This window comes from Leptosomus discolor, chromosome 1, assembly GCF_034619465.1.
Source record: "Leptosomus discolor isolate bLepDis1 chromosome 1, bLepDis1.hap2, whole genome shotgun sequence".
NCBI lineage: Eukaryota > Metazoa > Chordata > Aves > Leptosomiformes > Leptosomidae > Leptosomus > Leptosomus discolor.
In genome coordinates this window covers 193,784,869-193,799,864 of record NC_141391.1, presented here as the reverse complement: position 1 = coordinate 193,799,864, position 14,996 = coordinate 193,784,869, and the positions used below count along the sequence as shown (strand labels likewise).

The 14,996-nt window shown below is 38.8% G+C and overlaps 1 protein-coding gene across 14 annotated transcripts in view; it reads left to right on the top strand.

The window, feature by feature from the left end:
* CADPS2 (calcium dependent secretion activator 2) overlaps window positions 1-14,996 on the top strand; it is a 318,458-nt gene that overhangs the window by 276,447 nt on the left and 27,015 nt on the right. For 10 of the 14 annotated variants that reach the window (XM_086473344.1, XM_086473312.1, XM_086473262.1 and 7 more), the window contains 3 exons: window positions 6,350-6,424; window positions 9,797-9,880; window positions 9,983-10,015. In XM_086473344.1, coding sequence (XP_086329470.1) covers window positions 6,350-6,424; window positions 9,797-9,880; window positions 9,983-10,015 — 192 coding nt within the window. Of the gene's footprint in view, window positions 1-428; window positions 444-6,349; window positions 6,425-9,796; window positions 9,881-9,982; window positions 10,016-14,996 lie in introns of all 14 variants that reach the window. The other 4 variants (XM_086473328.1, XM_086473256.1, XM_086473285.1 and 1 more) reach the window with 1 other exon arrangement.

The window sequence follows — 14,996 nt, the reverse complement described above, 5'->3', positions numbered from 1 at the left end:
AGACTTCACAGACTACTGTCCTTCCCATGTTGTCACTCTCGGCAGGAGTAATCTGTGAAGTGAAAAAGGCATACTACCTTGAGTGGTGAGACCATCAGCATAAAATTAAAACTGGTTTTGCTGTGCTAATGCATTAGCAGTGTAATTTTGTTTGATTTGGTTTTGGACAGTAAAAACATTTGTCAGAATTTGGCACCAAAAAGGTATGTCTGCTTTGGGCAGTTTCACATTTATATTATTTGGTTATATTTTTTCTGTTGTTTTTTCCGTTTCTGTACTATGCTTTTCACTTTATTGACGTCTTTTTAAGTTAGCATATTCAATGTAATTGTCTTTTTTTTTTTTCCAATTCAATGAGACATTCATCATTTTCCTGTTCTACCCTGTCATCTTTATTTTTCCTTTTGGTTTTCCATGACATGAACCAGTTTGCTAGTCAATGGGTAAGTGTCTTTTCATTGTTTTTTAACCTACGTTTTTCCTTTGATTATTAACAGCCATTTTTTCTTTGAAATGCTAATATTGCCTTTCATGTTAATTTGTTAGCCTAGCCCTCAGAATTCCTTTACAGCCTGACCTTATTACAGACTGATCAGCTCCTCAGTTCTTCTTTCCTAGTCATCCTCAAAGGTGGTTCCAGATGAATTCTTCGCCCTTCTGGTTTTCAGACCCAGTGTCCTGTCTTACCAGGTCACAACGTTTTGGACATCAGAAGTAAACTACACTAGCAACTCTTTGCATGAGGCTGATGCTGCCATTTCATCTTTTACTTAGTGTCTGAGCAATAACCTGCAAACACACACATGCACACCCTTCATTGAGGACAGGCAATACCAGCACCTCCGTAAAGACCTGCAGACAGATGGTACACCCTCACTCTCCACAGTCATGCCATTTCTCTCACCTGCTCTGGGCAATGCCTCCTGCCTTGTCAGCCCGTCCCCTCAGAGCCAAAATTCAGCATTTACAGTTACATTTTGGATTGCAGACCGCCACCAGAGTCTCTCCTGAAACGGGTCTGCGTGGCAAGGTCTTGGTAGCGGGGGGGGTTACAGGGGTGGCTTCTGTACGAAGCTGCTAGAAGTTTCCCCTGTGTCAGATGCAGCCAATGCCAGCCGGCTTTAAGACGGACCCGCCGCTGGCCAAGGCCAAGCCCATCAGCGACAGCGTTTTTCGCCTCTGTGATAACGTATTTAAGAGAGTGAAAAAGTTGTTGCGCAGCAGTAATTGCAGCGAGTGAGAGGAGTGACAATATGTGAGAGAAACATCCTGCAGACACCAAGGTCAGTGAAGAAGGAGGGGGAGGAGATGCTCCAGGCGCTGGAGCAGCGTTTCCCCTGCGGTCTGTGGTGAAGACCATGGTGAGGCAGGCTGTGCCCCTGCAGCCCATGAACAGGGAGCAGATATCTGCCTACACGCCTTGGAGGGCCCCCACACCGGAGTAGATGAATACCTGAAGGAAGCTGTGACCCCGTGGGAAGCCCGCACTGGAACAGGCTCCTGGCAGGACCCGTAGCCCATGGAGAGAGAGAAGCCCATGCTGGAGCAGGTTTGCTGCCAGAGACCCCATGAGGGGGGCTCACGCTGGAGCAGTCGGTTCCTGAAGGACTGCACACCGTGGAGGAGACCCACGCTGGAGCAGTTCATGAAGGACTGAACCCGTGGGAAGACTCACATTGGAGAAGTCATGGAGGACTTTCTGCCATGAGGGAGACCCCACATTGGAGCAGGGGAAACGTGTGAGGAATCCTTCCCCTGAGGAGGAAGAAGCGGCAGAAAACAACAGTGTGATGAACTGACCCCAACCCCCATTCCCTGTTTTCCCCCTGTGCTGCTGAGGGGGAGGAGGGAGGAAAATCAGGATCAAAGTTATGCCCGGGAAAGGAAGGAGGGGTGGGGGGAAGGTGTTTTAAGATTTGGTTTTATTTCTCATTACTCCTCTCTGAGTTAATTGGTAATAAATTACATTTCCTTCCAGTTGAGTCTGTTTTGCCCGTGACGGTAAATGCTGAGTGATCTCCCTGTCCTTATCTCAACCCCACAAGCCTGTTGTTATTTTTTTTTCTCTCCTCTCTCCTGTCCAGTTAAGGAGGGGGAGTGATAGAGTGGCTTTGGTGGGCACCTGGCATTTTGGCCAGGGTCAACCCACCACACTTCCCATTCTCTAGATTTTCAAGGTCCATCATACACTCTTCACAACACCAAAACAGAAATACAGTCTCTTGTTCCCTACTAGGTCTGACCATGACCCCAAATGATTCCAATGCTTCTTTTCAGTGCAAGATTTTCACAATTTAGCATAGCTGTGATGAAGTACATACTTCTTTCAGAGTCCCCGAATTAATCTTCCTCCCAGTTCATCTAATAAACCAAAGGAATCTCAAATTTTTCACATATCAGAAACCATCAGATAATGTGAAAACTTCCTTCTTTCTCATAAACTTTAAATTCTTGTCTATCAGTTTCTTCTACTCCCAAGACTTTTTTGTAAGATTAATAAAAAAATAAATTCAAAAAAATTTCAATTGCTTGTAGCTGATGTCGTGGTTGTTTGAAATAGTTCAAGATTTGTTGGGAGAGATACTTCTAGAATCTGCCCATCTGTCAAAGCAGACAGGAGAACATCTCATAACATAAACACTTGCATCTCTGGCTCCTCTATAGCAGCTCTGGCATTTTCAATTATTCCTACTTAGACACTTGGTCTTGAAACCTTTTCCATATTACCTTTCTTTCACTTGTCCTCCATCGTCTTCATTTTAGTCTCAAACATGATCTTTTCTGCCACTCAAGAAAACCATTCCATAAGGCCTGAGGTGACATTTTTCAAAAGGCCTGTTCATATATCTAGAACGCAACACTGAAAATCCATCTGACATTTTCTAGAACTTATTCTGCAAGTGATGGAAGGTGTTATTTAATGAGATGGTTAGACTAAAACATCTTGAATACAGAATGCTCTTTTCATTCCCTATATAGAGCTATGAGCAGTTGCATACCTTGTTCAAGTAGAGTCAGATGTGGAAGTTTTCACCCTGTGTTGTCGGATAGGAGAGAATTCTTACTTTTCATGTAATCAGGGCATTCTGGTTATGCTTAGCAATAACAGCATCTTGAGTTTAGAGTTTAAATTTGGTTGAATCCCCAGGTTTTCCTACATTACTTCATGCACTGCTCAACATTCTCCAAAATGTCTTCCAGTTAAGTCCACTCTCATAAAGAGTTGCTAAGTCTGCCATTCAGGAGGGCTCCCCTCCTTGCTTTCAGAATGTCATCTTAAAACCTAAGAGAAGCACAGCATAATTTAGCTACAGGCACAGTCATTACCTTGTGTTTGAAGAGAGATCAGCTGGCTGAATGCCTTCTGCATTGGTTGGCAGTTGCCTTAGGAGGGTTTGAGAGGCAGGTCCAGGGGAGAACCGCCACATCTCGTACTAACTGTTGGTGCCTGCAGCCTGCTTCAGAATAGCAGTTCATGGAGTACGGGGGAAGAGTGCAGCAAGACAGCCAAGTGACATACTGGTTGCTGCTACTTCTCAAACAGTTGCCTGCCCAGCTTCTTAGTTTCAGTGTGTGTAGTCCTGGGCAGCTGTACGGTGAGCAGTATCCCACTTCCTTCTTTCCTGAACCAGAAGGCAACAGGTGCTACTCCTTTAAAGTCCATGGATCCCGAGTCAAATGGATAGCAGCAGTAAGGGAAACCTTTTCTGTAACGTAACATTCAATGCAGAGATTTTTTTGGCCTTTGTTCTTTGTGATAAATAGTTTAAAACCTGTTAACATAACTTTGTGGTCTAGATGCTGCAGTATTCTGGCAACATTCACCTTTTTGAGTACAATAGCTAAGAATCACACACGAAATACTACTGGAGGAAGAATCAACATATATAGAAGCCATTTTAGTTGTTTCAGAATTCCAGCCTCCCAGTACCCTATCATGCTTGTAAAAGAAGACAGACATACTTTCCAATTTGAGGAAAAATGAGTGATGTGCCATTTCAATGTAATGTGCCACAGCCAGTGCTATGTATATCTGTAGAAAAATTTAGGGAAAAAATGGGCTTTAATTCGATGAACTTTGTTTCTGAAGCTATTTTGATTTCATACAATTTAAGGAGGAGACTTACTTAACTGCATAAGTAGTAGAGAATTATAGCCACCAAGCACAGTTTTCTCCCATGTACCTCCTACAGCTGCAGCTGTATTTCATATTTTACTGGGAGTTATTCTAGGGCAGCTGGAAAGGCAGAGCCCCCCTTCAGGGGCTTTGGGATGATGCTGAAAGACTCTAAAACATATTAAATAATTTAGCTGTGGGAGCTGAATTGTCTAGGTTCAGACTCCGTGTGGATTGTGACCACATCAGCCAGCAGAGGAATGTAAATGCACAGCTATCCATAAATGCATTTGGGAAAAGGATGAGGATTTGTCTGCTCTCACTGAGCAAGCTTGGCAGAAGTAGAAAAGCTGCAGTCCTACAGGTGCTGATTTCAGCATCGTGTGTGAAAAAATTCGAGTTAAAAAAAAAAAATAAATATTTCTAAATAAATGTCATCATTTTGGAAGCTTGTTATGATTTTTTGAATAATTGTATTTAGTTCTTGTTTTTCTTGGTCAGGCAGTGAAGTTACCGATTATGTTCCATTCCTATTTGCCTTGTGGTGAAGGCGGGGGGGAAGAAAAAGAAAAGAAAAAAAGCAAAAATATAGGACCTGATCTTGGAATATACATAGATCCATTAATTTAATCTGCTGTGGAGGTAAAGCTATAGACACTTTATGGGAGGGACAACTGTGATTTTTCATGGATCATAGGAGCATGTATATTTTTGACATGAATCTGTGGGAGAACAATTATTTACTGTTTTCAGAGAGTAAGAAACCATTGCCTGCTGAAGTCTCTGGAAGCAACAGATGTCACAGACAGTTTGGGGTGATTTAAGCCCTTAGTAGATCAAGAGAATATTAGATTGGTGAAGACATCAATATGGTTAGAATAAAATGAATCTGAAATTGTGGAAAGTTCTTTGATGTATTTCTAATACAGTCTTTCACTGTTCCAAGATGTTTGCTGCTGTTTGTCTGAGATGTGTATTTACACTTTCCAAGTGTTTTTAAACTTTAAAAGAATTTAAAACCAAAAATTAACATGCTTGGTGTTAGTACCTGTAGCAGATACGTATGTGTGGGCAACCACATCTCGTAGTTTTATTCTCTCTTATTTTAAACACAGTTTTGGTAGGTGCACTGTTTAGAAAATCATTCCTAAATATATTAAGCAGATCAGTTTTAATGTTTTGGTTTGTATGGCAACTCTGAGACAGATGAAAAATAGCCTTTAAAAACTTACAGTCCTGAAAACTGTTGAGCTGACGGCTGCTAAGTTAGGCTAATGTTTATACTGACCTCAGTACTTTTACTCCGAGCATTATGCTGTTAGCTGTTCCAAGTAGCCTTGAACTATGAAGATAGGGTTAGTCTTTACAAGTCACATTTTCTGTGAAGTGGCTATTGGGGACAATCTTTGCTGTCAGATAAATGCTTCTAAAGGAAGAATTACTGTTTAAATTGATGTGCCTCCTTGACAGAATGGGATCCCTAGTTCGTGCTAATTTCAGAAGGGAACTCTGTAGTATTATCTAAAAAGTCTTTCAGATTTATCTTAAAAGCATTTACTTAAAGGCACATTTTCTATGAAAAAGAAAAACGAAAAGGCTATGGAGATTTAAGTCTGTTTTATTATGCCTTTTATGGCCTATTAATTTGTTACCATCTATTCTGTTTTGTTGATGAAATTTTAATTTTGCCCTTGCTTGAGCATATTGTAAGATTTGTATAAACTACAGCTCACTGTGCTAACAGAAAAGCTCTTTTAGGGTGAACAATTGGAGCTCATTTTATTTCTAGAGGACATTTAAAATAACTTATGAATGAGAGTTGTCAGACATGAAATGCTGTATTAATTAAATCTTATTCTAGTCTTTTTGCTTCTCCAGCTAAACCAACCCTTTAGAAAAAAAAAAAATACATGGCCACCTTAATTATATAGGAGAAGACAAAAAGTATCCTTCACATTCCTTCGCCTGAATAAGAATAAGAACTCAATTCATCTAAATAATAACCCCATTAGCTGCTTAACTCAACAGTGTACATGGGAAAATTTTCAACAGAGAATGTAAGAAAGTGTTGATTGGGTGGATCATTTTCAAGGGTTTGTTCTTCTGATGTTCAAAATGATAATTTTAAGTAAATCTGATCTGGCAGGGTTATCAGCTTTGTACCATTTATGACTTATGACAAAAGTGTGTGTTCATATACATGCTAATGCTTCTTTATCTTTTGAAATACAGCAACAGTACCATTCAAAAATAGACGACTTGATTGAAGAAACTGTTAAAGAAATTATTTCTCTACTTGTTTCAAAGGTAAAACTATTTAAATTTTAATTTATAATAAAACAGAAAATATATCTCTAATTAGTGAACTTCTGAAATGTCTTTAAATATCACACATTTCTATACACAGGGAGACTGGGGGGGACAACAACATGATTTGTAAATAGTAGTCATGCAAATAATATTGGATTTACAAAATTAAATTTTATAAGACATTAGGTAAACAATTTCTGTGCAACCTGCTAATCAGATAAGTTTCTCTTCTGTATTTCTGTTCTAGAGAAGAACTGCTAACAGCTAGTAAAACTGGTAGGACTTGATTATGTCAATATTATCTTAAGTAATAGCTTGTTTTATTTTTTGTTTAATCTTTCACACGAAAACTTTTGTAATATTTTATAAGTGATTTCTTGAAATTGACTTTGTAGGTTTTTATATTTTAAAATAAAATATGTTTTGACGTGATGTAGGGACTTGGAGGATAAATGAAGAAAATTTAAACAATGTATTGCATTACTGTAGCACTTCTACTGCAGTAAAAGTCTTAAGTGCTTGATATAAAAGAAAAAGCTTTCGGTCCCTAATAGTTTGGAGGACACAGCAAATAATGACAGAAAAGAAAGATTTTATAAGAAGGCTTGTTATCTATGCATTGCAAACTACCCAGAAATACCTAATTTTCAAAGTAGGAGAAGTAAGCCATACATTTACAATTTATGAGTTAGTCCCAAAAATTAAGACTCTGGTCATATTTTCTTCCTGCTTTTGTTTTCGTTTGTCACTGCTTGCTGGCAGGGAGTGGGGGAGGAGGAATCTCCTTTCGGCTTGACACCCACCATGCTTACAGAGGAGTTGAAGAGGAAGGCTTTGTAGGTAGAATCATTGTAAAAGTTGAAGCAAAATTATTCCACTTACTGATAAATGTGTAGAAACCACACATTTTTTTCTCTAAAGTGAAGCTTTGATGTAAACATAACTACAAATGGTTCAACTCAACAGTTTCGAGTTTTTACATGCTGTCTGTCATCACTCCGGACTAACCTGTCAGTTTACGTTTTTAGTGTTATTGAAGAGGAAGAGGAAGAAAGGGGAATTTAATCAGAGCAAATCATGCTATTAGAAGTTAAATCTTTTGATTATTTTTTTTTAATATCCAAGATTATAGAAGAAGGAAGAAAATAGTCATATTCCTCCCAGATATCTGTACAAGAAATTCTAGAAACAACTGCTGTCACTAAAGAAGGATTTGCATTATTAGTTATCACATATACTATTACCAGAGGTTGAAGTCTTGGAACAGGAAGCAAATATTCTGTGTCATTGGCTGATCATTGAAGCTTAACCAGTCTCTCCTCACTTGAGATGTGAAATGCCAATGACATCCTGATTACTTCTGTTTCAAGGCGGAAAGCCTCTGAGGGTGCAGAGGGAGGCTGATGTTTCACTCTTGGTTTTGGCCAGGAAGAATGCACGTCAATGTGCATGGTATCCATGTGTGTTCATTTTTTTCATCAAATGTATTTTCATTAAATTTTAGCCTTTGCCTCTGTATGATCCCCTTTGTGTTTCAGTGAAGTAAGTGTTTCAGTCATTGTTTTTAGCTGCAAGTCATCTACGAAAATGAAAAGGGTACTTTCACTTCAGTGAGACTTTACTTGGTAAAGACTATACCGTGCATTTTGTACACAAGACTTACCAAGGTAAAGCTTTTAACAAATCACAAGAATAGCACAAAAGAGTGAAACAAAGCACAGTGTGTCTCAGTGTAACCAACTCAGAGAATGTGAGGTATACACAGAAAGGCTCTTAGAGCTTCACATGTCCATACACTGAGATCTCATAAAACAAGTTTCCAGCTTCGTAACTAAGCCTTTCATTTAAGTGGACATCCTTGACAGTGCAATGTTTTGCTCTCTGCTCTTTTTGTGTCCCGCTCGTATTGGAACCATTTGTTGGCACCGTGGACACCATGTTGTTGGTGAGATCATCCCCTTCCATAGCAGATCTTTGCACAATAAGATTGAACACCCTTCTGCAGAAAAAAATCCTTGACATCAGAAAAAATGACTTGAAGTATGAACAGCAGCTTCTTACAGGCATGCAACAGCAAAGCTGAAAGCTGGTATTTGGTCTAATAAAGGGACTGTAATTATAGTGTTCATAGGGTGCAGAAACAACTGACACTCTCTCTCGTGATGTGGTTTTATTCCTTGATTGGCACTTACGCACTGGTGTCTTAATTAATCACTGTAAATATGACAGGTTAGATTGATAAATGACAAATGTAGGTTTGCACTTGCTCCTGCTCCTTGAACTGTTAAGAGCAGGCCTTATTGTAAAGTGATGATCTCAGTTCCTCTGGAGGTGACACTGTTGTGACACTGTTATAGTGCCCATTAACAGCATGCCAGATGGAATTTTGTTCTGTCCTCACACTCATAAAATGATACTCATGGTTGTGGGAATGACTGTGGTGGGAGCAAGGGATGACTTTTAAAACAACCTTTGTATAAACTGGAAAGCAATTCATACGTGTAAAATAAATGCATATGAATACAATGGCTGACAGATATGTTATAAATCATTAATTGCTTGAGCAATATAACATCACAGAGGGATGTGAGAAGGGGATTTGTTTGCTTTAAGGCTAATTTGGGGCAGTTTAAACATTAAGGCTATAATTAATGCAATTAATAAGATTTTTGGGGGTCAGAAATAAATTTTAGCAAAAACGCCTTTTCATGCCACCTGCCGAGGAGTCATTGCTGCTCAGAGATTTGCAGGTGAAAGTATGGGGGATACAGGAACCAAACCATAGCAGAGATTTGGGGCATACATTTTCTTGCCCCCTCATGGCCATAGTACCAGGTCAAGAGCACATGCTCTAGTTCTGCACTCTAGTGCTATTACACTTGGGTGAAATCAGAGCTGGGTTTCTATTCAATAGCAAAGACAAGAGAAACATGATAGCAAGATCACCACCTTTAACAGTTGTGCTCCATCATCTTTGAAGCTGTGATCTTAGAAGCTGTGGTCCTAGAAAGTAACATGTGTTTTCTACCCAAAATACATGCTAGGTACACACACTCCTATATTTAACCACATGTTCTAGAAGCAGCAAAGTGGTGTTAGGTAGCAGGCCCACCTCAGGAGAATTTTGGGGTTGGGTTTCTATTTCTGCAGTGGTTCAACGATTTCCATTGGTTCAATCGGTAGGTGAAGCTGCGAACAGAATGTTGTCCTTGATTTCAGCACTTTGTGAGATGGAGAAAGTGATCAAATTTACAGTTTGCATTGCCCTGCTGAACAATAAAAATCTGAGGAAGAAAAACTCACATTCTCATTCCAAATATTTACTTTTCATATTGCGTATTTAGATTTTTCTCTGTGCTTTTCCTCCAGGTTGTTTCGGTGTTAGAAGGTGTGCTGTCTAAATTGTCAAGATATGATGAAGGCACTTTCTTCTCATCATTAGTTTCATTCACTGTAAGAACACTGGTTCAGTTATTCTTTCTGTGTGTAATTCTGAAATTGTGCACAATCTGTAGTAATAAGCACTTACTGTGTGTTATTTTTATTTTTTTTAAGGTGAAAGCAGCTGCAAAGTATGTTGACGTTCCTGTAAGTATAACCTTTTAATTTATTTTTTTCTAGTGTTCATAATAATTCAAAAAATAGGGGGTTTGTTAGCTCACATTTTTTATTGTTGACATTTTGCTTTCCTACAGAGATTCATTATAGCTTTACACAGAGTATTTAAACAGCCACTACAACCCTCAGAGGGCATTTAATTTCCCTCGAGCAACAAGTAACTCTCAAAGCAAAGCTTAGAAAGGTTATTCTCAATGCACTTTTTCAGTTGTGGAAGAGTGAGAGTTGTAAATAGATACTCTTTTGTAGGGGTCTTTCCGTCATTTGGTTAAATTGATCAAATGTACAGGATAAGCAACAAGTAAAAGCATCGTACTTGAATATCCATTATTTGCTGATTTCCTAATTCAGGTCCCAATCTTGCTTGTTTAATCCCTTTCTTGCTAAATCTCTATTTGATTTACCATTGCTTATGCAATGTTTATGTGGTATAAATAAAAACTAAAAAGAACAGCTGTTGGAGCTCTTTTATACATAAAAGCAAAATTCAGCTATTATTATATTTTTATTAGAGTATCATAGTAGAATATATTTTCTTCAAAAAGGCAGGGAAGAAGTTATCAAATATTTTCATATCACTGTCAATGAGTATCCTTTGTTCTCTCACAAATCTGTGTTCTCACCCCTTTGTAATGTCATTCTAAGACAATCTTATTTTCCAAGCATGGCAAAAAAGTGACTAAAATTATTATGTTAATGACCTTACAAGAAATAATATTACAAATATAGAAGAACACCAGACATGCTAGACTGTATGGTTGTTAGAAATCCTTTCAGCAGTTCTTAAAAATATAATACTTACAAGCTTACTTTATTACATATCTACATAACACGTATTTTCTAAAAATCCAGGCATGGTAGGTAAAAGAAAAAATCTCTAGTTCCGGAATTCATTATTTTGTTAGCTTTATATTCACTTTATTCATAAGATAACAAATTGTAACATTTTTGTTTGGATGATGTTTTCAGAATTTTTTTTTATTTGATTATGTGTGGACTTTTTCTTGGATTGTAGAAATGCTCTTGTCTTTTAGAAAAAAAAAAAATATAGGCCCAATCTTGCATTCAAAGGGATGACCTCATATCAAATCCTGTTAATTTAGAATACCTCTCATTAATATATTGTGTGTGGAGCTGCCCCAAAAGGTCCTTGGCAAGGCACTTCAGAGGCAAAAGCTTAAGGAAAAAATTACTGGACAAAGTAGAAGTTCATTGACTTCTGTCAGGTAATATGAAAAAGTCTCCAAATTACATAGTGTGTCTATGAGGAGGAAATGTCAAAGATTTTACTGTTGGCCTGGATGTGTTAGCGTTGAAGTTAGTGTTAAAGATGAGACTGAAAAATACCTTTGCCACAAGCGCAGGGGAATATTGTGAGTCAAGTCACACAGGGATGCACTGCTCCAGAGAGAGCGGGGAGGTGGTTGCTGGAGCCCTGTTGCATTTCTCATATTCACTGAGTAGTGTTGCTTGGTCTGAAGAGACAACCAGATTATAAGCAGGCTATCAGGATCCTTGCATTTTTACAGCCCCTTTGCTTTTCAGCTGTCCCACACACCTTTCACACAGCCCAAGATGTGGACTATAGCATTACAGTTGTAAACTACAGATGAAAACTGTACTTCAGGGAGGCTGTGGGTCTGACCAAGCAAACATTTTCCAAATTCTGGAGGACATTTTTCCTGGGTTGAAGGAGTTTTATAGGCTGGGGTTTGGTTTTGCTTCTTCACATTCTTCCCGTTGTTGTGAAGATGCAGTTGAGTCCAAGAAGAGCCGTTCCTGTCACAACTGACAGCGAGTGTCCAGTCTGAATGGGTTCTAAAATCACCAATTGTGGAAGTTACAAATTCCAACTGCAAAAGGAGGCTGTAAGTCATCACATTACAAGGTCATATCCTGGGCTTACAACTGAAGCGAGAAGTGGAGAGGGGGGGCAGCGCAGGGTGAGGAATTTATGCTGAGCTCTTGGTTGTGTGATGGTAACCTAGCAAGCCTGCGCTGAAGCTAATTAAATGCCTCGTGTGACTCTATTTTGAACTGATATGGTTTAAAATCTCTTTTTGTCCCTCCTTACCATATAGCTGCATATATGGAAGTGACTTAAAGGTGACCACAGTAGACCCTTTCTTTTGATATAGTTGCAAATATGTGCAAAATTGCACTTTGTTAGATGACTGCATTCTGCCCCTGTGCCCCACCTCCATTCGAGGATCTCGCTGGGTCACCGTAGCACTGTCCTTGGGTCCCTGAAATAGAGCTGTTGATCGCCTGATGGATCTGGGGGAGAAGGAGGTTGGGGCTGGAGCAAAAGGCCTTTGGGGTTTTTTGGAGAGTGTGAGTTCAGCAGAGTTTTTGTCTTTGATTACCAGGCTCAGTATTTAGCAAAGAGGGAAAAATACACTGGCTAGTAGTGAAATAAGAAGAAACTAACTGGATGAAAGAGATAGTAGAAGAAAATGTAGGTAGTATTGAGAAGAATGTTTTAGAGAGAGGATGAGAGGTAAAGGGGATAAAAAAGTTAAAAGGTAAATAAAAATAGAAATAATAAATTATTCAAAAAGGAGGACATTCTTGGATGATTCTTCGTCATTTTGGGAAGAGGTTAGTTCTATTAATATTGAGAGGGGATTTAGACAATAAATAGTTGGGCACGAAGATGCATGCTCCGCAGAAGGCATCCCTCAACTTCTCATGGCCTGGGTGGGAAATGTAGACACAGACTTGCAGTTCATTTGGCAGATAGGTCTGTAAAAATGTTGCTGTCTACCCTTCCACTCATTAATCTTGCCAGAGAACAATTAATAACGCCATCCAAAAAAAAATTTTAATTTTTTTTTTTTTACCTGTTTAAGAAAACATTCAACATAAGCCTTCATTTTTCAGAATGCCCTTTATGAGGTAGGTCGTATGCAGCCACAAGGAGCTCTCATTGCTTTCCCCAGCCATTGCTGTAGGGCTATATGGGCATTGTGTATGTAATTGAAAGACCAACAGAGAGACTAGGAACAGTGCAAAATAAACCAGGCTAAGAAGAGTAATAACAATGACAGCTTATGATTTCCTAAAAATAATAATGAAAAAATCTAGTCGCTATTACACGCTTTTTGTTGGTCATTGTCACAGTACGCTGGCTCTGAAGTGAAAGAAATCGTGGCTGCTGTAGACATCAAAGAAACCAAATGATTGGAGGAAAATAACACAAACATTACAAGTATGAGTAGTGCATGAAGGATGCAATTTGTTCTCATGTTTTGATGTTTGGAAATGCAGAAGCTGATTTAGGTTACTTTTTAAAAAAAAAAAACAGCTCGCTCAAATCCGCTATAAATCCTCACTAGTTTCTCTTAAAGCCCAAGCAGTGTAGGACACGTAGAAGTACAGCCTGTCTATTTTTTTTTCTTTTTCTTTTTTCAAATATGCTGTTCACAAAGCTGGTTAATTAACGAGAATAGGGAAAGAATTCAGTAGAATTGAGGGAGAAAAATGTATGTTGTTAATCTCAAATGATTACTGTTCCTCAATCATGTAGATAATTTCATTGTGTTCAGTTTCTCATCATGTAAGTCAGTTTTGCACACAAATAATTGTGTCTGTAGCTGGTCATTTCTACACACATTTGCCTCATTTACAAATATAACCAGAGCAATTACTCATACAAATTGAGCATCCAGTTACATGCATATGTATATGCTGCTTTTTGTTCAGAAAGGTATGTTTAAATCCCTTTGTAGGAGCCAGTAATCTATGCCAGTCATTTAGAGGGCACAGAAGGAACCTAATCCTCCCTCACTTCATGTAGGCCACCTGTCATACCAAGTGCAGAGAGGCTGTTTGAAGGACCCAGGGCTGACAGCAGTGCACAGCTCGCACAATGCCAGGCCTCTTGCTTCACTCTTGCCTTTATGCAGGGATCAAAGGTATGAAAAGGGGCCTCACACATGTGCCAGCATTTGACTTATGGGGTCCTGTAGAGGCCAAAGTAGGAACTCTACCTCCTACCAGGCAGATACACATTGGGACCTTCCAGATACCTCCATTTCGAAATATCACACTTGTACTGCATGGCCTCATTTAGCTGGTTTTAAGAAGCAAACAGCTTTTTCTGGGAAATCAGTGTTTATTCAGGTGTGGCCGTACTATGCCATTCATTTTTAAGCAGGATTTACTTGGAGACCTCTGTTTAAAAATAAAGACCACAGAACAGTCATTATCCTCGTGCTCAAGGCTTCTGCTACCTTCCTCCTCCTCCTCCTCCTGCTCCTCCTTCTCCTCTGTATACCGGAACCTGGGAACTGGCCCTTCTGGTTTTAAATCCATAGAAACAAGCTATTGCAGAATTGGAGGGATAGCCCTGTCTCATCTGTTTTAAGTCAGCAGTATTTTTGAAATACCTATTAAATGGAGATCAGAAGGATGGCTGCTAATCAGTAGGAAAGTTAAAATAGCATAGTAGAACATAATTATTTTGGGGGGAAAAGCATATTTTAATACCTGATTTTGTCATAGAACTGTAGCATTTTGAAGACCTTTTGCACTACAGAATCAAGATCTTAGTGCAGACACTTGCACGCCTGTGTTGCCCCGTGAATGCAATGAAACTACACATACATGAAAAAGTGTTTGTGTAAATACTTGCAGAATCACAGCTTAAGTTCTGCATGACAGTTCTCAAAATACCCACATTTAGCCTTTGCCAAGTCTGCTTTTTCTTCTACAAGAAGATGTATTAGAGGCAGGGAAAATGCATTGTATTTTTTCATTTGAACAAAATCTTATTTTTCATAACTATGTGAGAATAAAATGTTAACCTTTATAATAGGCCGATTATACAAATGATGCGTCTTCCTGCCTGGCTTATGTATTTTTATTTGTAAGAAATGAAGGGAGCAAGGGTCTTGTCATGAGTACAAGTAGTTTCTATTCCAAAAATATTTTAATGGTGTTTTAATTC